The sequence below is a fragment of the Oryctolagus cuniculus genome, chromosome 17 (genome assembly GCF_051225735.1).
Source record: "Oryctolagus cuniculus isolate XC-2025 breed Fujian yellow rabbit chromosome 17, ASM5122573v1, whole genome shotgun sequence".
NCBI lineage: Eukaryota > Metazoa > Chordata > Mammalia > Lagomorpha > Leporidae > Oryctolagus > Oryctolagus cuniculus.
In genome coordinates this window covers 26,068,944-26,089,418 of record NC_142883.1, presented here as the reverse complement: position 1 = coordinate 26,089,418, position 20,475 = coordinate 26,068,944, and the positions used below count along the sequence as shown (strand labels likewise).

The 20,475-nt window shown below is 59.3% G+C and overlaps 2 protein-coding genes across 2 annotated transcripts; one reads left to right on the top strand and one right to left on the bottom strand.

Moving 5' to 3' along the window:
• Positions 1–90: 90 nt before the first annotated feature.
• Positions 91–9,149, bottom strand: SGCA (sarcoglycan alpha; the record flags this gene model as incomplete). The annotated part of the gene is given in 10 exon segments (NM_001082332.2): positions 91–133; positions 325–517; positions 5,219–5,245; positions 5,521–5,729; positions 6,681–6,843; positions 7,224–7,422; positions 7,734–7,806; positions 8,000–8,154; positions 8,243–8,359; positions 9,099–9,149. Coding segments are annotated over 9 exon segments (1,164 nt in total). The 3' UTR covers positions 91–133; positions 325–336.
• On the top strand, positions 3,428–5,173 carry LOC103351548 (histone H1.9). Its single transcript, XM_008271308.4, has one exon. The coding sequence runs from the start codon at positions 3,987–3,989 to the stop codon at positions 4,590–4,592; it is 606 nt and encodes a 201-aa protein (XP_008269530.2). The 5' UTR covers positions 3,428–3,986; the 3' UTR covers positions 4,593–5,173.
• Positions 9,150–20,475: the final 11,326 nt, after the last annotated feature.

The following is a 20,475-nucleotide window of genomic DNA, read 5'->3' as shown; positions in this document are numbered from 1 at the left end:
GCAGAGGAGCAGGTGTTTATTTTGGGGGTCCTCACCCCGCTCTACCCCTCCCTCTCTCTGCTGGTCCAGAGACCCCGGGGGCCAGCCGGGCCAGGAGCTGGAATCACCAGGTGGGAGGTGGCCAAGACGGTCTCTGCGTGGAGAGAGAGGGGGGTAAAGCCAGGGTTGGAACTGAAGCAGCAGTGGGGAGGCGGACGCTGGCCTCCTCTGACCCCCCCAACCCAACGCAGCACCCGGAACTGGGCGGCCAGGGCCCTGGCATCCACCACCACCCGCCCAGCCTCGTTCCCAGAAGTGAGGTCGGCACCATCCAGCTGCACCCACCTGTCTGGGCTCTCAGTGCTGGTCCAGGATGAGGGGCACCTGGGCGCTGTCCACCCGAGGAGGCATCCGCTCACCCGTGCGCACGTTGAACATGGGCAGGGTGGAGAGTGGCCGGGGCACCTCGCGGCTGGCTGCCATCTGCCGTAGCTCCTCCGTGTTCTCGTGGATGGTGCAATGGTGGACCATCTGGATGCTGGTGGCACAGGACGGGGCAGGGGCAGTGGTCAGCCTGAGCCAGGCCTGCAGGGCCCAGCCTAGCACTGCCGAGGAGCAACATGGTGGTGTGGGAGAAAAGAACAAACTTGCCGTTTGGTGCCTCCTCAGTGCATGGAGGCATGGGCTGTGGGTGCAGACAGCCTGCATTCAAAGCCGGGTGTCCTGGGCGAGTTGTCTAACTAGGCTGTGCCTCACTCTCCTCAACTGTAAGACGGAGCTACCAGTACCCTCTCCCAGGATTGCTGTCAAGATTACAGAATGTGGTTCGCCCTTGGAGGGCGCCTGGGGGCCCCGTGGGCGCTGCAGTGTGGACTGGTAGCCCCGCAGTGCCCACGCCTGCAGCGGCCACCTTTGCTGGGTCTCTTCAGCTCCCCTCTCCATGGCTTCTCCAGCCTCTGAGCCCTAACTCCTCCCCTTCCCCTCCCTGGCGAGCCCGCCTCCTCCTCCTCCTCCACTCATCTCCTAGCTGTGCTCAGACCAGCTCCCCTTCCAGGAACACCTGCCCGCATCCAGCCAGCCAGCAGTGGCAGCGTCTCATCCTGTGGCTCCTCCTGCTGCCCTTTGAGCTCTGGCTCCCTCCCCGTCCCCGCCCCCACCATGTCCGGTCCCGGCTCTGTTCCAGACCAGGGCTCCTCAAGGCCCATCCCAGCAGCCCTGAGTGGCTACACCCATCTGGAAGTCCTTGCTTGCTCCCCCCTAGGTCCTCCTCATTCTCACGGATTTGCTTTTGCAGGGTCGCACAGCCGTCAAACAGGAGGACTGGCTTTGGGTTTGACTCTGGGCTGTGTGGCTCATCAGCTGTGTGACCTTGGGCAAGTTACTTAACCGCCCTGTGCCTCAGTTTCCTCCAGTGTAAGACAGGTGCACGAGGTAAGTGAGCTAACAGGGGAAAAGCACTTAGGACATCCCCTGCTCAGGCTCACAGCAAGTGGCGGCTGTTCCTGGAGGGAGCCCTCCGCTGCTGGTGCCACTGTCACACTGTTCCCTGCCAGCAAGCTCACCGACCGACCTGGCCTCCGGCGGACAGGTGCTTCCACACCCCTTCTCCACCTCGCCCTGCCTGGGGACATGTCTCCAGACTACACGATGGCCAGGTCAACTGGAGCAGGCACATTTCATTATAAGAAATAAGAAGGCCCCAGGCAGACGCAGAAGTGTCCCCACCCCCATCCGAGGACAGGGACTCCAGTAAGAAACTGAGAAAGCAGACCGTGTCCCGCTTCACACGGAACGGCCCGTCTGGCCCGTGCCGGGAAGAGGCGGAGACGCCATCGCAGGCTAGGGGAGGGTCAACATGAGCTCTTGAGTCTGGAATTTGGCACGCGGAGTTGTGCAAAACACAATTTTCCATTCCCAGGCCAGGGGAGACAGAGGGGGAAAGAGCGGAGCAGTGCCCGGAGGCCGGGATGGAGGGAGCCAGCAGGTGGTGCCCTGGGCCCTGGCTGGCAGGGACTGGGTCAGTGGGCCCCTCCCTGCCCCCATCCCCACAGCTGCGCCTCATTACTCTGCCAGTGCACAGGTGGAAAAATATTCTGGGGGCTGTTTTCCTAGAGTGAGAGCAGAAGCGAGACCCTGCCATGCTTTCCCCACAGCCCTTACACATCAGCACTTGGGCAGGCTTTCCTGCACACACACACACACGTACGCACACACACATGTAGCGCACGCACACACACGTACGTGCACGCACCCATGCATGGGCACAAACATGCCCCCAACTTCATCCACACCCCCTCCACCTCCCACATACAGCCCTGAACCAACCCCCCCCCCGCCTCCCCCTCACACACACACAGGAGAGCGTCATCCAGGCTTGGAGGATTTTGTGACCAATTCTGTCTGATACAGGTGATTAACAGGTAGCAGAATCACAAGGTGTGGACAACTTGAGAAATGGCAGATACTGAGCAAGCAAAAAAAAAAAAAAATGGATTTTGCAGCAATAAATCAACACAAACTTCAGTCCAGCCGGAGCCAGTATCACTCGTGGTAACACTGGTTATTGATTCCAAATGGCTGGAGGAAGCAGACTGTCCTGACAACATTGGAGTTTGCAAGCCTGACCCGGGTGGGGCCGGCGCTGTGGCGTAGTGGGTAAAGCCTCCGCCTGCAGTGCCAGCATCCCATATGGGTTCCCCTTCAAGTCCCGGCTGCTCCACTTCCGATCCAGCTCTCTGCTGTGGCCTGGGAAAGCAGCAGACGATGGCCCAAGATGATGGCCCAAGTGCTTGGGCCCCTGACTCATGTGGGAGACGGGGAAGAAGAAGCTCCTGGCTTCGGACTGGTCCACCTCTGGCCATTACAGCCATCTGGGGAGTGAACCAATGGAGGGAAGACCTTTCTGTCTGTCTGTAACTCTGCCTTTCAAATAAATAAATAAGTGAAACCTTTAACCAGTGTGTATAGAAAGTTACCCAAGGACTTATTTGGACTTACCTAGATCAAGAGTTGGTTCCCCATTACACACATTCCCCATTAGAATCCTTAAGTGTTGCCATCATTCTGATTTTTCAAATGTTTGTGTTCATTCAGTAGTTCAGAGAGCTAGCGGGTCAAGACGGAGGGCTCAAAGTGGTGAGGTGAAGCCTGGGGACTCGGGGTGCGTGTTTGGCCCGGCTGCGAGCACACGGGTTGGGACACCCACGCCCACACCCACCTCGGGTGCCTGGGTTTGGGTCCTGACTCCTACAGACTCCAGCTTCCTGCTGCTGTGCACCCTGGGAGGCAGCAGGTGATGGCTCAGGGAGCCGAGTCCCTGCCACCCACATGTCCACTTGGGAGACCCCGAGGGGCTCCTGGCTTCAGCCTGGCCCAGCCCTTGCTTTCATGGGCATTTGGGGAGTGAACCAGCCAAAAAATGGAAGATTTTCTCTCTCTCTCTCTCTCTCTCTCTCTCTCTTTCTCTTTCTCTCTCCCTTCCTCCCCAACCCCTGCCTTTCAAATGAAAACAAAAATTTTAAACGGGAGTCAAAACACCTTGAAATCTGCTGCACCACCATGCAGACACACACACACACACGTGCACACACAGAGACACACACACAGTGTGGGCACACCCTTCTCCATCGCACAGCCACAGCCCCCTCCGCAGGGCACCTGACATCCCCTGGCCGCCCCTCCCGCCCCTCCCCAGAAGGAGGGAACAATGGGCCACTGTGACCCCTGCAGGGTTCTGGTGGCTTCACAATGTCCCCCTGAGGTCATCAGACAGTTAAGCTGACCACCCGCGGTGAGCCCCAGCACAAGTCTGCGGAGGCCAGCTGTGGGCGATCATCCTTGGTCCTCCCTCTGGCCAGCCAGGGGAAGGCGAGGGCTAAGCCCCACAAGGAAGCCTCTGAGGGCAGCGGGAGCTGGGACATCTCTCACCCACCCACCAAGGAGCAGCCCAGGGGAGACTGCCAGCCACCACCCTGGAGGTCCTCTCCTCCAGCGAAGCTCAGGAAGAGATGCAGAAAGACGCTCCTCTGCTGCCCACATCAGCACCCTTGGCCTCGGACGCCAGCCTGGGTGGAAGCCACCAGGCCAGCACCTCAGGACTCACCAACAATGAGACCGGGCCCCGCAGCCACCCCAAAATCCACCGGAAGCCCAGCATGTCCAAGGTGATCCTGGGGGTTCTGGCCAACAAAGGGAAACGCAGCCGCGTGTCTCAGGCCACGCTGAAGAAGGCGGTGGCTGCCACCGGCTACAACATGGCCCGCAACACCGGGCGCTTCAAGCTCGCACTCACCAAGCTGGTGGACAAGGGGATGCTCAAGCAGGTGACCGGCAAGGGCGCCTCGGGCTCCTTCCGCCTAAGCAGGAAGCAAGCCTCCAAGTTCAAGCTCAAGGCCAAGAAACGGCAGCAGCGGCGGCGGAAGTCTGGGCAGCGCCGGCCTAGACAGCGCAAGTCCCTGCTGAGCTCCACAGAGGGTCAAAAACAGCATATCAAAGGGGTTCGCAGGGTGGCCAAATGCCGGCCTAGACAGCGCAAGTCCCTGCTGAGCTCCACAGAGGGTCAAAAACAGCATATCAAAGGGGTTCGCAGGGTGGCCAAATGCAGCCACAATTAACGAGGCAGGTCAGGCCAGCGAGCAAGGATGCCCGGCCCGCCCGTAGGCTCAGCGCACAGCGAGAATAAAAGGAGCCTAACATTTCACACTTGCCTCCTGGAATCTTTGGGGCTTGAGGGAATGGAAAAGGTGGGGGCCAGGGGAAGACCTTGGACGGTGGATTTGGGCCGGGTTGGGGGAGCTGAGAGCAGCCACAGACCTCTGCTGGCCCAGCCGCCACCTCCTGCAGGTGTAGTATGTGAGGCTGGAGAGGGTGATGGCAGCAAGAGTACAGCAGAACCCGGCCTGCACCCTTGGGTGTCTGGCACATGGTGGGAGTGGCCACAGGGTACACCTGCTGGGGGCCTCTTAAGTTTCTTCTCAAGCCCTTCCCCCAGGGTGGCCACAGGCCCCCTTTCCCCGACCACAACACACTGTTCTGTGGGGACCAGGACAGAGGACAACAAGGATGAGACATAGGCCCAGCAGCTGGCCCTGGGCTAGGGCTCAGCAGTCCCGAGGGCTCCTCCATCTGTCGCCCCCCCCCCCCCAGGAATCTGGTTTGTCTCCGCTGCCCATGGAGGTTGGAGGCTCCAAGCAGACATCCCAGGGGGCCCCCACCCAGCCCCCAGCTTTCCCCTACTCACTCAGAAGTGGCCAGATCTCTCTTCAGCCTGCAGGAAAGCAAGGGAGATGTTAGTCCCGCTCAGGACTTGGCCTTGTGGTGCCCCGGGGGCTCACATGTCCAGGGGTCGGCATGCCATTATCCACACCCTTGTCCTGGTGCCAGGCCAAGCAGGACTCCCAGGAACTGCCCAGAAAGGGGTCTAGAACTTCTTTCCCAGCCGAGAACCCCACGGCTGGAGGGATCTGTCCCCACGAAGCCCAAGCGCCAGCCACAAAGGGGCCCGCGGGTGCCCTCTCTGCCCTCCCCCCCCCCAGCACTCACCGCCCCTCCCGTCGGCAGCACATGATGTAGGCCAGCAGCAGGGCAAGTAGCAGGGCCACCAGCAGGGGCACCAGCAGGGTGACCAGGGCGTCTGCCAGGAAGTCTCGGGCAGTGGCCTCGGTGGGAGGGCAGAAGAAGGGGTCGTGCTCCAGAATCCCATCGCCTGGGGTGGGCACCTCATCCACCGGCTCTGGCACTGACGTATCCACCTGCACAGGGAGCCAGGGCTGACCCAGGAGTGACTGGCTGGACACAGAGACCCCAGGGGAGAGGGCAGGATTTCTGGGGCCATCCTGCCCCTTGTCCCAAGCAAGCACAGGGCATCCTCCTGCCTGCCTGCCTCACTGCCTCAGCTCATGTGACCTCACCAGACAGCCACAGGGACCAGGAGCCACGGGATGAATTCTAGGAGAGGCAGGACAGCACAATGGTTAGTGCACACCTCCAAAGTCTGACTGCCTGGGTTCAAATCCTGACTCCAGCCAGCGCTCGGCTGACAACTTGCCTCTCTGTGCCTGTTTCCTGTGAAGTCAAAACGATAACTGCAGTGCCTTCCCTCCCCCGCCCCAAGTGGTTGCAGGCTAAGACGTGATTGGATGGTGACTGACACATAGTCAGGGCTCAGGAAAGTTGTCATTGTCATAGCTGTGTGACCCCACCCAAGCGAGTCCCTGCCCTACCGGCCAATCCGCAGGAACGGAGCATGGCCATGGCTTCCAGGCCAAGGAGGCAAGTTTCCCAGGGCACCATATCCCTGAGCTGCAGTGATCATCTTTGGTTTGCACCATGGAGAGCCGGCTGCTCCTAACTGCAGGCAGGCTTGTTAGGCGACACTAGGTGACACCTCATAAGGGTGCAGACTGAGAGGTCGGGAGGAAGGTTTAGGAACCACGCTCTGCATAGAGGAGTGAGGGAGCCCTTGGGTCCCCAGATCTGAGACGCACGGATTTGGAGAGCCCCAAGAGCGGATTATAGACTCTGCCGCCCTCTTGTGGCACAAGGTGGAACTTCAGAGAGTGAGAGCGCTCAAGACTAAGAGACCTTAAGGGAAAGAAACAGGGCTGGAGAACTCAGAGACCCGCGTGCGAAGTGGGCGGGGACGGGGATTGTGATGGGCGCCCTGCCCCACCCCCACCCCGGGAGCCAGGGTCCTTGCTCACCAGGGACACATTGCACCAGTCAACGCGGAAATGAGGAGCCAAGGTGTCGTAGCAGGACAGAAGCGGAGGCTGGCCCCGGGCACAGCGGGCATGGCTGTCAGGGGACGCCACCATCTTCAGGCAGGTGGAGAAGGGTGAGGCGGAGCCCACCTTGATGTATACCCTGGGCCCAGATAGAAGCCACCGTCAGCAGAGTCGGGGTGGGGGAGGCACGGGCGGCTTCAGCCCGTCCTGAGCTTGGGCTGCTGTTTCCCAGAGCATCCCACGCTCTGAGGCAGCCCCAGACCCCAGGAAAGTCCTCTGTGGGTGGACATGTCCTCATGGGGCACCGGGGTGCAGAGCAAGTAGGGTCTGAGCCCAGGAAGCACAAGAGGGTGACGAGGAGGTGGCTGGAGAGTAGTAGACAGAGGTGTGAGGCTGGGAGTTGAAGATGGACACCGTGAGGGCACAGAATGGTGTACAAACCCCACCTGGAACCCAGGGAGCCTCCTATTCTATGCCCACCACCAGACCAAAGGAAGCCCTTGTGGGTTGCACGCCTACCCTTCCTTTTGGCCCCCGATGGGAAGGGGGACACGGCCCCCACGATCCAAGGCTGAAGTGATGTTGAGCAGCTTGAGCTCGCCGGGCTCCCAGAGCCCCGCCAAGGCCGTGAGGAAGTGGCTGGAGGGTGTCGGGGGCAGCACCTCTTCCACATCGTGGCTACGCACCAGGAACTCAGTCTGGTAGGGCAGTGGGGACCCTGGGCAGGTGGGGGGGCATCTCAGACCACACGGCCCTCAGCTGCCCCCAGATCTTCCCCGGGCGTCCTCAGCTTCCTCCTCACACCCCTTGCTGCCCTCCCACACCCTCCACGCCCGGGCCCCAAGGTTCTTCCCCAGCACTCACAGCCTCCATGCCTTGCCCAAGGCCTGTCCCGGCTCTGTCTGCAGAGCGTCTGTCCCTCCTCCCCACTGCCCTCCAAGTGGCCACCTCCCACACCCCCTCCCTTTCCAGGGGAGACCCCCCAAGACTGTAGTTGGTAGGGGAGCAGGGGAGCTGGGCAGGAGGTACCTTCTGGGTCCCGGATCAGCAGCACCAGGCTCTGTCGGGCGGTGTCGAAGCTGTCGCGGTTGTAGGCGGTGACCTGGGAGGGAGCGGGGACAAGGGCTGAGCGGTGATTTTAAGCAGGACCTGCCATGACTTGTGGGAGGGGTCTCACACCCCCAGGACTGAGGCCCCAAATTAGACATGTAAATGACATGCAAACGAAGGCAGACAAAACTCCAATCCCAGCTGGCAGGGCCCAGCCCACTCGTCGCCTTGAGGTTCACAGGCACCTCGATGACCTGGCGTCCACGATCCTCTGGGGTGGCTGCGCCGTACAGGAAGCCAGGGTGGTGGGGGCTGCGCTGGGTGTAGCGGAGCCACCGAGGCAGGTCTGGGTGTCCTTGGAGGTGGGCGTGGTAGGTGACGGGGATGGTGGCTGGGGCAGCTGGTGGAACAGGGAGAGGGCGTTGGAGGCCTGACGGGAACCTGGGGAGCGGCAGCCCAGCCAGCCCCTGCCGCCTGGCCCCGCTCACCGTGCTCCGGGAGGTGCAGGAAGCTCGCAGGCTCCAAGGTGTGCACGAAGACGCGGCCCACAAGTGGGTACAGGGTGGTCTGCTGGGCCTCGGTGCCTCCCGGGCCTGCCAGGCAGCCTGTGTAGGGGGCCCCAGCTGCCTCAGACACAGGGCTCTCCCTCGGATCCCCGGAAAGCAGGGCGGGGCCTGCCTTAATCCAAACCCAGATCTGGCATGGGTTCATGGGCAGACACCCCTTCCCCGCCCCAAAAAACTTTTCTACCCCTCGTTCCCCTGCTGGGGGGTCATGGTGGGCAGGCGCTGATGTGTGACCAGGAGGTGTGTGTGCGCATGTGCGGGCATGCGTGTGTGTGTGTGTGTGTGTGTGTGTGTGTGTGTCGAGGGCACTTAGAATCACACAACAGCACGGGAGGAGCCTTCCCAGGACGAGGGGCAGCCACCCTGGGACCCGACACACACACACCCCCACCGCCTTTCCAAATAAACAGGGAGCAAGAGGCTGCCATCCAGCCGAGGGGCCCTGCCCCAGTCACCACCCCCTTCCCTGTCAGGACCAAATTTAGCCTGGGCCCCACAGAGCAGAGCCCCAGCCAGCCCTTTAAAGGGCCCACGTCCCCGCAGGGGCCTGTGCTTCAGGCCCACCCCAGCCCTAGGACCCCACCAGTCCCCAGCGCTCCCAGCCCCCGCACCTTGGGGCCCAGCTCCCCAGCCTGCTCAGAGCCCTTGGCCACCTCGCGTGAACACCCACAGTTCTTTCAGCCCCTCCCTTGAGGCCCTCTCATACTGCAGCTCATCACCCCGACTCCCAGCCCCTCCAGGACCCTCCTCCCCGCCTCCGGAGAAGACCCCGACTTGCCCACAAGGAGAGGGAGCCAGAGGAGCGCGGCCGCCGCCATGGCTGCCCGGCCAGCTGGCCCTGTGAGTGACAGAGACAGGGGCGGGAGGAGGGGAGGGGAGGGAGGGAGGGAGGGACAAGAAGGTGTCCCTGAGCAACTGGGTCCCAGCTTCAGCCAGGGGGCCTCCCCCTCCCTGCCCGGAGCAGGCCCTGAATCTGGGTAGACACCGGTCCCCACGCCCCATGTCCCTCCCACCTTCTCCTCCCCGGGGTCCCACACTCACCCTGAGACCCGCGATGGCTCCCACTGCCCCCCCTTCCCAGCTGACAGCTTTCTAATCCTTCTGAACCTGACTGTCCTGCCTAGAATCCCCTCCTCCCCTCCCCGCACACACCCCCAAGCCCTCAGGCTCCCCGCCCAGCTCCAGGCAGCCCCTCCCTGGCTTCCAGCACTCCTGGGACCAGACCTGGGGTTCCCTTCCTGCCTTCACCCCCCCCCCGCCACCTTCCACCCCCTTTGCAAGACCCTGCGCAGGTAGCTCCTGCGCCATCGCTGACCTCCTGCCTTCTGCGGAGCCAGGCAGGTGCCTGGGCGCCGGGTGCACAGCCTCCCCACGTGGCACTGTGGGCTGTGTAGTGCTCTGAGCTGTGATGAGACCAGGTCTTCCTAGCCCCGCACTGTGGAGGGGGCCGGGGGACAGCTTCCTTAGCAGTGAAAAATGATGACTGGTCCCCCAGCCCGCATCCCCAGACCAGCCAGGCAGACAGGTGAGTGCAGGAGGTGCCCCCTGCTGGCTCAGCGACTGGGGCTCTAAGACCCCAATGCCACTTCCGGGAGATGCGACCCTGAGTGAGTGAGTCACCGGCCACCTCTCGGCCTCTGCTTCCACGACTGCAAACTGGCACCCACAGTGCTCGCCCCTGGGTGTCATTGTGGGGACTCCCCACAAGAACCAGCACAGTGACACAGGGCACCTGCCGCTCGCGCCGGGACCCGAGTACACAGAGGGGAGCACACAGCCTGTGTGCAGATGGGTGACCACAGCCGACCCGGCCTGTCGCCGTGCACACAGCCCCGTGGCAGTTCCACGACACACATGCCACCGCTGTCCCCGTGTAGAGATGGTAAGACTGATGCATGGGAGGGTAGCGCTTCCCCCAGGCCACGTGACACTGAATGCACACCAACTGCTCACCCTGGTGCCTGACTCCAGGCACCACCTCCCCCTGCTTCCTGCCTTGGCCCTGGTGTGAAGGTGGCCCACCCTGTCTCTCCAGGGCTCCCCCCAAGAGCAGGCGGACAGGCAGTGTCCCCAGGGCCCCAGGAAGGAGGCAGGGACCCAGGGCTCCACTCTGCCGGCTTACCCACACCAGATGCCCGCAGACTGGGGCGACCGGTGCGCAGCTGACTTAGCTCTCGTCCCTTGCTCTCCTCGCCCCACCTGATCACCTCATGGGTCCCTGCAGAGCCACCAGATTCCAGAGTCAGCATCTGCTCAGTCTCCCAGGCAGGTGCTTGCCCCAGCATCCCCCTGGCGTCGTCTCCGCCTTCCCAGAGCTGGTGGGAAAGAGGAGGATAGGTCCTGGAGGCGGAGGCTGAGGGCGAGGGCGGCGGGGAGTGGGCAGAGGTGCCAGGGCTGGGCAGCTGCCCAGGCTTCTGTCCCTGCGTCTCCAGGTCACTCCCCTTCTCCCTCCTGCTGCTGCCCCTGCTATTTTTGGAGCTGCCCACTCACACCCTCGGCTGTCTTAAGGTGGCAGTGTCTGCACCCAGTGGCACCAGGCCCCACGGAGGCTAGCATGCACTAATGTAAGAACTGAGCATTTTCCCCTTATGTTCCCCATGTGACCCTGATTCAGGGGGCCAGGGAGGTCCCAAGGAGCCAATTGGAAGCCTTGGAAAAGCCTCCCCAGACCCGAGGGCAGCACATCCTGTCCTCACCCAGGTGTCTGGACGGCCATGACGGCTGCCTGCTGCTTGACACAAAGCACCCTGGGGGCCATGGAGGCCTGGGGAGGGGCGGGGAGCAGGCTCACAGGGTCTTTACACTTCTTGTTCTGAAATAGTTTTAAATTAATTAATTTGAACGGCAGAGTTACAGAGAGGGAAGGAGAGAGAGAGGCATCTTCCATCCGCTGGTTTGCTCCCCAAATGGCCCTATTGTCCTGGGCTGCGCCAGGCTGAAGCCAGGAGCCAGGAGTTTCATCCGGGTCTCCCACATGGGTGCAGGGGCCCAAGGACTTGGGCCATATTCCACTGCTTTCCCAGGGCATTAGCAGGGAGCTGGATCAGAAGTGGAGCAACCAGGATTGAAACAGCGCCCTCTGCAGGAAGAGGCTTAACCTGCTGTACCACAGCACCAGCCTCAAGAAACAGTTTTAAAGTATACAAAATAACATAAGGAGTCTCCATGTGTCCACCTGACAGCTCCAACAATTAACTCAAGGCCATTTCTAGCTTCACTTCTTACCCCTCCCAATTTCCTGCTCCCGTTCAATTTCCTGCCAGTTTCTTTATCTTTAAAAAGATAATGACTCAGTGTGATCACATAACGACCAATGGTTAAAGTAATAATCCCTTAACATCAAACTTCCAGTATAAATTTCCAGTTTCTCATAAATGTCAGTTTTCATCATGTCTGCGGGAATCAGGATCCCATAAAACGCACATGTTACAAGTGAGGGATCGCTCTTTTAAATGTCTCCACATCCGCAGGTTCCCTGTCCATTTCTCTCTCTTCCTCTCCTTCCTTCCCTCTGCCTCCTCAAGCTCCCCCTCCCGCCCCCTCCTCTCCCTCTCTCTTCATCCTTGGGAAGGACCCAGGTCGCATGTTTTGCCCAGCCTGGGGTTTGCCACCTGCATCTCTATGGTGTCAACGTGTTCCTCTGTATTTCCTGTAAGTTGTGTTTCCTGTGCCTTGTTATTCTGCCAGTCGTGGTTGGATCCAGAAGCCTGAGCAGGTTCTGGCTCAATTTTGTATGGCGAGAAGGTGTCACAGGTGGTGGGTCCTCCCACGTGGAGGCGTGTCCTGTGTTGCTGTGGTCTTGGCAATGTCAGGGCCTTAGCCATCAGCTTTTTTTTTTCTTTCAAAATGATGATACTCAAATCCGATCACACCTTCCTCATCAGCTGGTCTAGCTCTAGACACAGGACGTGCCCTGCACGCCTGCCTTGCTCACCCAGTGGCACAGTTCAGACAGGACGAATACTTGATTCTTTTCCTGCATTTATCAGTTTCAAGAAGGTAAGCAGGGAACACTTCTGCCTGGGAGACCGCCAGCCTCCCCCAGGCCGTGCCAGTTCGCTTTTTCGGTCAGTAGCATCATTATGAACGTATGGCTTAAACGCCTCCTGCCGCGCCGGCTGTCGCATCTGTAGCTCCGGGGCTGCTCCCGGCCGGTTGGGGCACCGTCTGGGAACTGGAAGGGTCGAGTCTCAGCCCCTCTTCCCTCTCAGCCAGTGCTCCTTCGGCGCCTGCTCCCCCCCCCCACGCCAGCCCGCCCTCCCCCACCTTTCTGCTCCACCTGGTCCCTAAAAGTAGTCTCTCTGATCCTCTGCCCCCATCTCCGCCCATCCCGGTGAATGTTTGCTTAAGGAATGAAAGCATCAGTTCCTCGATTCTGATTCCCCTTCGGTCTCTAGGGACCGGCTCCCTAAGCCTCTCGACCTCCGAGGCCGCATTTCCTTCATCCGCGTCTAAACCGGGGGACAAAGGAAAGGGCTTCTTGTCACCACCTGATTAGAGCATCAGCCTGCCAGACTCCACCCACTCCTTTCTCCGACCCCGGCGCACAACAAAGGGTGCGACTCGGTCAGTCCGCCGCCAGAGGGCGCGACCGCCAGCCACAGCCGGGCCCCGCGCCTGCGCAGTGCTGGAGCAAAGCGGGGAGGGGAAGCGCGTCACCGTGCGTGCGGAGCGCGGCGCTCAGAGCGGCGACGCCGGGCCCGGGCCGGGTGTCGTCGCCTTCCCGGGGCGGAGGGCTCGTTGCATGCGGGGCATGCAGTTGGGAGCCTGTACGTTGTTGCAGCCAACTGGGGAATGAACCAGCGGATGGAAGATTCTCTCTCTCTCTCTCTCTCTCTCTCTCTCTAACTCTGACCTTCAAATAAATAAATAAATAAATCTTAAAAAACAAAAACAAAAACATAGCACTGATCCTTTGGGTTCTCTGGTCAATGATTGGTTCAGACATGGACTTGTTTGCAATTCTGGTCCCTAAGACCAGCAAGGGAATCCGCTTGGCAAGAGGAGGGCTCTGGGAAAGACTCTTTAAAAAGCCCCCACCTTCTGCCTCTGGCCAGTGTTGTCTCCAGGGGACAGCTGGAGCTAAGGTAATCATCTTGGACCATGAGCAGCCCCATCTCAGAGGCAGGCCAGTGAAGACGAGGGCATTGCAAAAGGATGAAAAGATTGTGGCACAGTTGAGCCTGCAAATTAACCAACCCTGGGGCTTCTTGTGAGTTGAGATGATAAAATTTTCTAGTTGCTTGAACCACTTACGTTACACTGGGGCTTTCTGTCACTGCCATCCAAAGCTACAAAAGGATGGCTAAGGGTATAGCACACATGATGCACCTAGAGGAAGCTCAGATAACCAATGAACATGAGCCGTTCGGCCTGAGAAAGCAGGGGAGAGAGGTTCAAATCAGATACCACTTCCCACGCCTCTGATTGGCAGAAAGAAAACGTCCGATGAGAGCAAACGTTGGCAAGGTGGTCCAGCGGGAGGTCTCGTGCTGCCGCAGGTGGTGAGAACATGATTTAGTAAGCCTGCCCTGCATCGCTGGCTTTCTGCTCCTAGGAATCCACTCCAAAGGTAGGTTTAGGGGCCAGTGCTGTGTTGTAGCTGGTAAGGCACCACCTGCAATGGTGGCATCCCATTTGGGCACTGGTTCAAGTCCCGGCTGTTCCACTTCCAATCCAGCTCCCTGCTTATGCGCCAGGGAAAGCAGTAGATGATGGCCCAAGTCCCTGGGCCTCTGTACCCTTGTGGGAGACCCGGAAGAAGCTCCTAGCTCCTGGCCATTTAGGGCCACTTGAGGAGTGAACCAGCAAATGGAAGAGCTCTCTCCCTCTCTGTCTTTCTAACTGTGCCTTTCAAATAAGTTAAAAAAAAAAAAAAGATGAAAAAAAGTTCTGGAGCTAGATGGTGGTAATGATTGCATAACACTGTGGGTGTGCTTAATGCCAATGACCTGTCCATACACGTAGCCATGGTTCAAGTAGGGGCAGGTGTTAGGTGTCCTGGTTAAGTGGTTAAGTTGCTCCTTGGGATGCCTGCATCCCACATCAGAGCGCCTGGATTTGAGTCCCGCTCTTTCTAATTGCAGTTTCCTGCAAACTGCACACTCTGGGAGGCAGCAGGTGATGGCTCAAGTAGTTCAGTCCCCGCCACTCATGCAGAGACCCAGATGGAGTCCAGGCTCCTGGTTTTGGCCTGGTTCCAGCCCTGTCTGTTGCAGGCATTTTGGAGAATGAACCAGCAGATGAAAGATCTCTCAAATAAATGAAAAAAATTTTAAACGGCTACGGTAGTGAAATTTAGTTACGTCTGGTTTGCTACATTGAACAAAATAATAGAAAAAATAGAGGCTAGCAAGGAGTATTCCAAATGTAAGAGCAGCAGGGCTGGGGGGAAAGGAAAGGGATTTCACACAATTCAAATGTTCTCTTTCTTGTAAACAGAAAAACTTAAAAATCACACAATACCAGCGTTCATAAAGTCTCTGTGTTACGTGATTCTCTGAAGCGGCTGGACTCTCACTCCACTCCTCACAGCCACCTGAAGTGCAAGGAGCTGAGTGTGGAAGCCCAGAGAGCTGGAGTTCCGGAGGCTGTGCCTGTGTCTGGTACCAGGCTGACCCAGCAGAAGCTGGTGGGGTGGGGGTGGGGTGCAGCATGCTCCTGCCTCTGACCCAGGGCAGGTGAGGCGAGGGCTGGCAGAAGAAGGTGACTCTGAGAGTCAGTCCTGTCCTTAGGCCCTCGCTCTCCAAGATCCAGACGGCAGATGATAACTATAAACCATCAGCACAGACGTGTGTATTATTAGTCGGCGGAGCAGGCAGTAGGAAGAGTTCTTCGAATCTGCTGATGACAAAATACATTGCCTAATCTTCCCAGTTTTTTTTTTTTTCTTTGACCTCCCTGCCTATCTCTGAAGCTCCCACGGCTACGGCTACGGCTACGGCTGTCTGTGTTGCAAAATACATATTTACAGGCCCTCTAAGCCTGGCTAAATATAGGCTTTCTTTTAAAGAAACTGATGATTTGGAGAAATCTTTCCTTTGTCCTGCTCCTGCCCCCCCCAACCACACACACAGCCTGACCACTCCCTCGAAGTCTCCCTCCCCCATCTCCAAAATGTATCTGAACTTTCCAAGCAGCCCTAGAGTGAGGTGCAGAGACTGCTAGAAAGAGGGGAACACACAGGAACAGGCAACAAGGCAGTCTCCTGCCATGGGAGGACCCCACGGGATCCTTCTCCTTGCAGGTGCAATGGGAAACTCAAGGTACCAAGAGGCAGAATGACAAACACTTTAGAAGGCCCCCTTCACTCAAAATGATCCCCAAAGATGTGGAGGAGGTGCTTAGGCCAGGGTGCTTCAAAAAGTTTATAGAAAAATGGAATTAAAAGATCAAGTTTATTTTAGTGCAAGAAGTTTTTGAAATCTACGTGCTCTTTTTTTATAATACACATGAACTTTTTTTAAAAAAATATATTTATTTATTTGAAAGTCAGAGTTACACAGAAAGAGGTCTTCCATCCGATGGCTCACTCCCCAATTGGCCACAATGGCTGGAGCTGCACCGATCCGAAGCCAGGAGCCAAGAGCCTCCTCCAGGTCTCCCACGTGGGTGCAGGGGCCCAAGGACCTTCCCAGGCCATAGCAGAGAGCTGGATTGGAAGAGGAGCAGCCGGGACTAGCACCGGTGCCCATATGGGATGCCGGCGCTTCAGGCCAGGGCATTAACCCCACTGCACCACAGCGCTGGCCCCCTTCTATGAACTTTTTGAAGGTCCCTAGTATTTCAGAATGTCACAAAGTACAGTAAAAAGGGACGAGGGTGGGGAGGGGTTGTGGCATCTAGTTAAGCCACTGCTTATGACGCTGGTATCCTATATTGGAGTGCTGGTTGCTCTACTTCTAATTCAGCTCCCTGCTAATGCACCTGGGAAGGCAGAGGAAGATGGTCCAAGTGCTTGGGCCCCTGCCACCCTCCTGCATGGGAGACCAGGATGGGGTTCCTGGCTCCTGGCTCCAGCCTGGCCCAGACCTGGCTGTCGTGGCCGTTTGGGCAATGAACCAGTGAATGGATGATTCTCTCTCTCTCTCTCTCCCTGTCTCTCTACCTTGCGATTAAATATGTTCTTAAAAAAGAAACAAGAAGCCCAATGTCCGATGAAGACAACACTTTGAGATACAAATAGTGGTGCTCCCTCTCGGCCACACCCACCCAGGCAGGGACCAGCACACATGTCCCCGGGTGAAGATATGCACCAGCCCCCACGCCAAGCTCCTTCTTTGTGTTTTACGCACTTTGAACGTGTTTACCTCTCCCCACAACGTAATGAAATTGGTATGTTTGTTCCATTGATGATGGAGAACTTGCTGAGGTCCCTTAGGCAGGAAGTGGCAGGTCAAAGACAAACAAAATGGCTCAGCCTCCAAGCCTGTGTTCTCTAAGCTCTATTCCCCGTGCCCAGTGGGATTCCAGGGTCACCTGGGTTCAGGAGGCACTCAGACATTCAGGTCAAGGTCACCCAGGAAATGGGTGGAGCTAGGGCTCCATTCAGGCCTCATGCACCCTAGCCTGGTCTCTTCTCCAACATGGGGTGTGCCAGTGCTCAGGCTTCCTCATTCGCCAGCGAAGGGATCAGCCATCAGCCAAGAGCCACTAGAGACCCCTCCAGCACAACGTCCTGGATTTGCGATCTCCGGCCTGTGAGGGTGCACACGTTACGTGTGCTTTTCCAGCATACTAGTCCCGGCCTGGGCCCCTGGCAGAGGATCCCCGGGGACCACTGGCTCATCCAAAGTAGCTGGAGGGCAGGGCCTGGGTTAGCCTCTGCTCAGATGATGGTGGCCAAGGGAAAGTCACACTCAGAGGCCGAGTCTCAAGGCCTCAGAGCTGAGATGAGAAGCCAGCCTTGGCACCCAGCCCAGGCCGAGCCCAGGGCGCTGAGGGCTTGGGACTTATCGCACATCAGGCCTCTCCCCACTCTTCGTCACCTCCTCTGCAGTAACAACCTGGTGTTTAAAACTAGCAAGCCTCCAGGGACAGTCCTCCAAGTGCGCCTTCCCAGAGGGCCCTCGTCAGATCTGGAGGGTGTGGGAAAATGGGCAGGGGCTCTACTGGGAGGAGAGTTGGAAGCCAATTATCTGGGCCAGCCACATAGCCTCCGGCCTTTGCAACATGGGCTGGGAAAGGCAGCTCCTTCCCTACCCTTGCCACTCTCCAAGCCTCAGTTCCTCCTTCTCAGAGCACAGAGAGGCTGAGTGGCTTCTCCAAGGCCACACAGCTAGGAAGTGGTAGAGCCAAGATCTGAGCCCTGGCAGCTCAGCCCCTGGGTCAACCTTGGGAAATATTCCACCCTCTAAGGCCAGGGCAAAGGTAAGGAAGGGGCTTCTGTCCAAAGACTAGCAGGCAAGTTGGCTGTCAAGGTCTCCTGCACAAAGACTGAGAGAGGGCAGTCAGATTCCCCTGGGGCGCAGAACCACAGGGGGCAGATGAGGAGGACAGCCTGAGGAATGGAAATTGGGTTGGAAGTCTTCTGTTTGGAGGTAGCCCCTCTTCTCACAGACCGAGCTCCGATCCAGGCAGCCAGGGAGGGGCTGAAGATGACGCCCCGTTCCCCACCCATCTGGCCCAGCCGGAGCCTGGGGAAGGAGTGATGGTTAAAGCACTTAGGGCTGCATAAAAGCTTCTTCGGGAATCCTGGCCGGGGCTGTTGCTCATTACTCCTCTAACAGCAGTCTGAGTCCCACTCATTAGCCTTCGTCACCCCAGATCTGGGCTCGAACCACCCTGGAGTATCCCAAAGCCCCAAAAGGGCCTTCACCCCTGGAAAGAATCCTAGTTCATTCCAAGCTGCAGGAGATATGCGGAAGGGGGTCCCGGGGACTCAGGGCCCAACAGCTGGTTCTCAGCTCCTCCTCCCACCTCCATAAGCCAGGGGCTTCCCCACCTGGCCAGATTGTGGGCACAGACCCCTTGGGCTGGGACCAGTTAAGATGACTCACCGCAAAGGGTGTGGGAGATTCTGGGCAGAACACCCAGGGGCCTGCAACCTCGTCCAATCCAACACAAGAGCTTCCGAGGACACAGCCCAAACTCCCAACCCCCAGGCTGGGTGAGATGAGGGGGTGGGGCTGCTGGGAGGGGCCTGCGGGGAGGGGGTTTTCCAGCCCCAGCCTTGATCTTGGAAACCCAGGTCCTAAAGCTTGTTTTAGAAAGGGATCTTCCGTGATGGCTTGGGAGGGCCTGCCCCCAAGGGCAAAACTGGGGAGGGGGAAGTTTCCTGGGCAGGTGGCAGTGGCAAGTCAGAGGCCTGGGTTCACTTCCGGCTCCAGCTCAGAACCCAAATCTTCCCTCCCCCTTAGCAGCAGTCCTGGGATCCAGTCCTGTGGTTCCTGGCTCCTCCCCATCCCAATATTCAGGGTTCCCAGGCGGCTTTCCCACATCCCATCCTCCACACTGTAGCAAGCTCTCGCCAACGGATTAATAGCCCACAAAACCCACACACACTCCTGCAGCAGAGGGCCAGGAGGGCTCCCTTCTGCAGCCCTTCCAGGCCAGGGGCCTGAGACTGGGAGATTAGGATGAGGAGGAAGAGGATGGAGGGGAAGAGGGCGGGGGAGGAGGCAGAGGCCGCAGGAAGGCCCCATATGCAGGAAGCAGCTGGGAGAGGGGGGAGGCTTTGTGCCTGAGTTGTTCTCTGGGTCCTAGGATCCACCCTGTTCTCACGTTCTGGGCTCTGGACGGGAGCAGCGCATCTGGACCTGTGCCTAGGGTGGACCCCCACAGCCAGGGCCCAGGCAGTGGGCCAGGGACACCGGGCAGCCCCAGGCCCCTTGGTCTGTGTGTGCCAGGGTGGGGGTAGGGAGGCTTACAGCAGTTTTCTGGGTTGCTAGGTCAGGGGACATGTGGAGGTCACTGTCACCCTCTGGCGCACACTGGCCAGGATCCTTTAAATTGGAGACCCAAGTTAGAGTTGTCACTGGGGAAACTTCGGCCCCAGGCCTCTAGAATTCTTCCTGGCAAAGGCTTTCTTCCTGTTTGGGAGGCAGGAGTGCCCTGCTGGGGGCCTGGAGGTGGGACTTCAACTCCCCAGGGGGTGCAGATCGCCTACAGTCTGTTCTCTTCAGGCTTCCAAAGGGCCAGAGGGGAGATTAGGGAGACCCCTGAGACCCGGGTGAGGGGGGCCGCCTCCTTTCTTCATTCCCCACCCCCACACTCACCCACCACAAGGAGGGCAATGCTGAGCCCAGGTTTCACACCGGAGTGCTCAGGGGACAGTGTTCAAATGCAGATTCCTGGGTCCAGCCTACAAGACTTGTCTTTTCTGCAGGTTTGGGGCAGGGCCCTGGCATCTGTATTTCCACCCAGCACCCAGCACCTTTGATGCTAATAATAGCCTTGAAGTACACCAAGGAGGAGCGCCACAGCCCCTGAGGGGAGGGAGGAAGGGATCTGCTCCCGCCTAGGGACACCCCACCCCTCACGTCTGGGGAGGACAGGGGGTCGTCCTGAGACCCCGCGGGCTGGGTTGCCTCCTCCCAGTACGTCTTGCGGGTGCGGTGATGTGGGTTGCGAGAAGCCTCAGTCTGCGGCTGCGGTGGAAGGGTCGAAGAGGGTTCCCCTCCAGCTACGGGCAAGGGAGGCCGCGAGTTCGGACGGAGGGGAAGGGGAGGGCTCACGGGCTCTGGGCCCGGAAATCCGATCCCTTTAGGACCCAGAGGTGCCAGTCCCCCAGCGGCGGCGGCGAGAAGGGCAGCCGCTCGGTCTCCGGCAGCCGCCGCTCGGGCAGAGCTAGAGAAAGACGCGAGGCTCGGGGCGCGGGGGGGAGGGAGGGAGGGAGGGAGGCGCGGCGGCGGAGCGGCCCCGGCCGGCGGAGCAGCCATGGGCGCCGGGGTACCGGGCCCCCCGAGAGCCGAGGCCCCCGGCCCGAGTGGCGGGCGCCCGGGCTGCCAGCCTTGCTGACACCGCCTCGGACGATGTGAGCCGGCGCCGCCGCCGCTGCTTCGCGGGCAGGGCGCGCGGTCCCACCGGCCCCGGCCGCCGCCGCTCTCGTAATTTGGGTGGGGGCGAGCGGGCCAGGCCGCCCGGGGTTTGAGGGGCTGGCTGTCCCCGGCAGCTTGGTTGGGGGAGGCGGCCCACACTGGGCGCCCGCTGGGAGG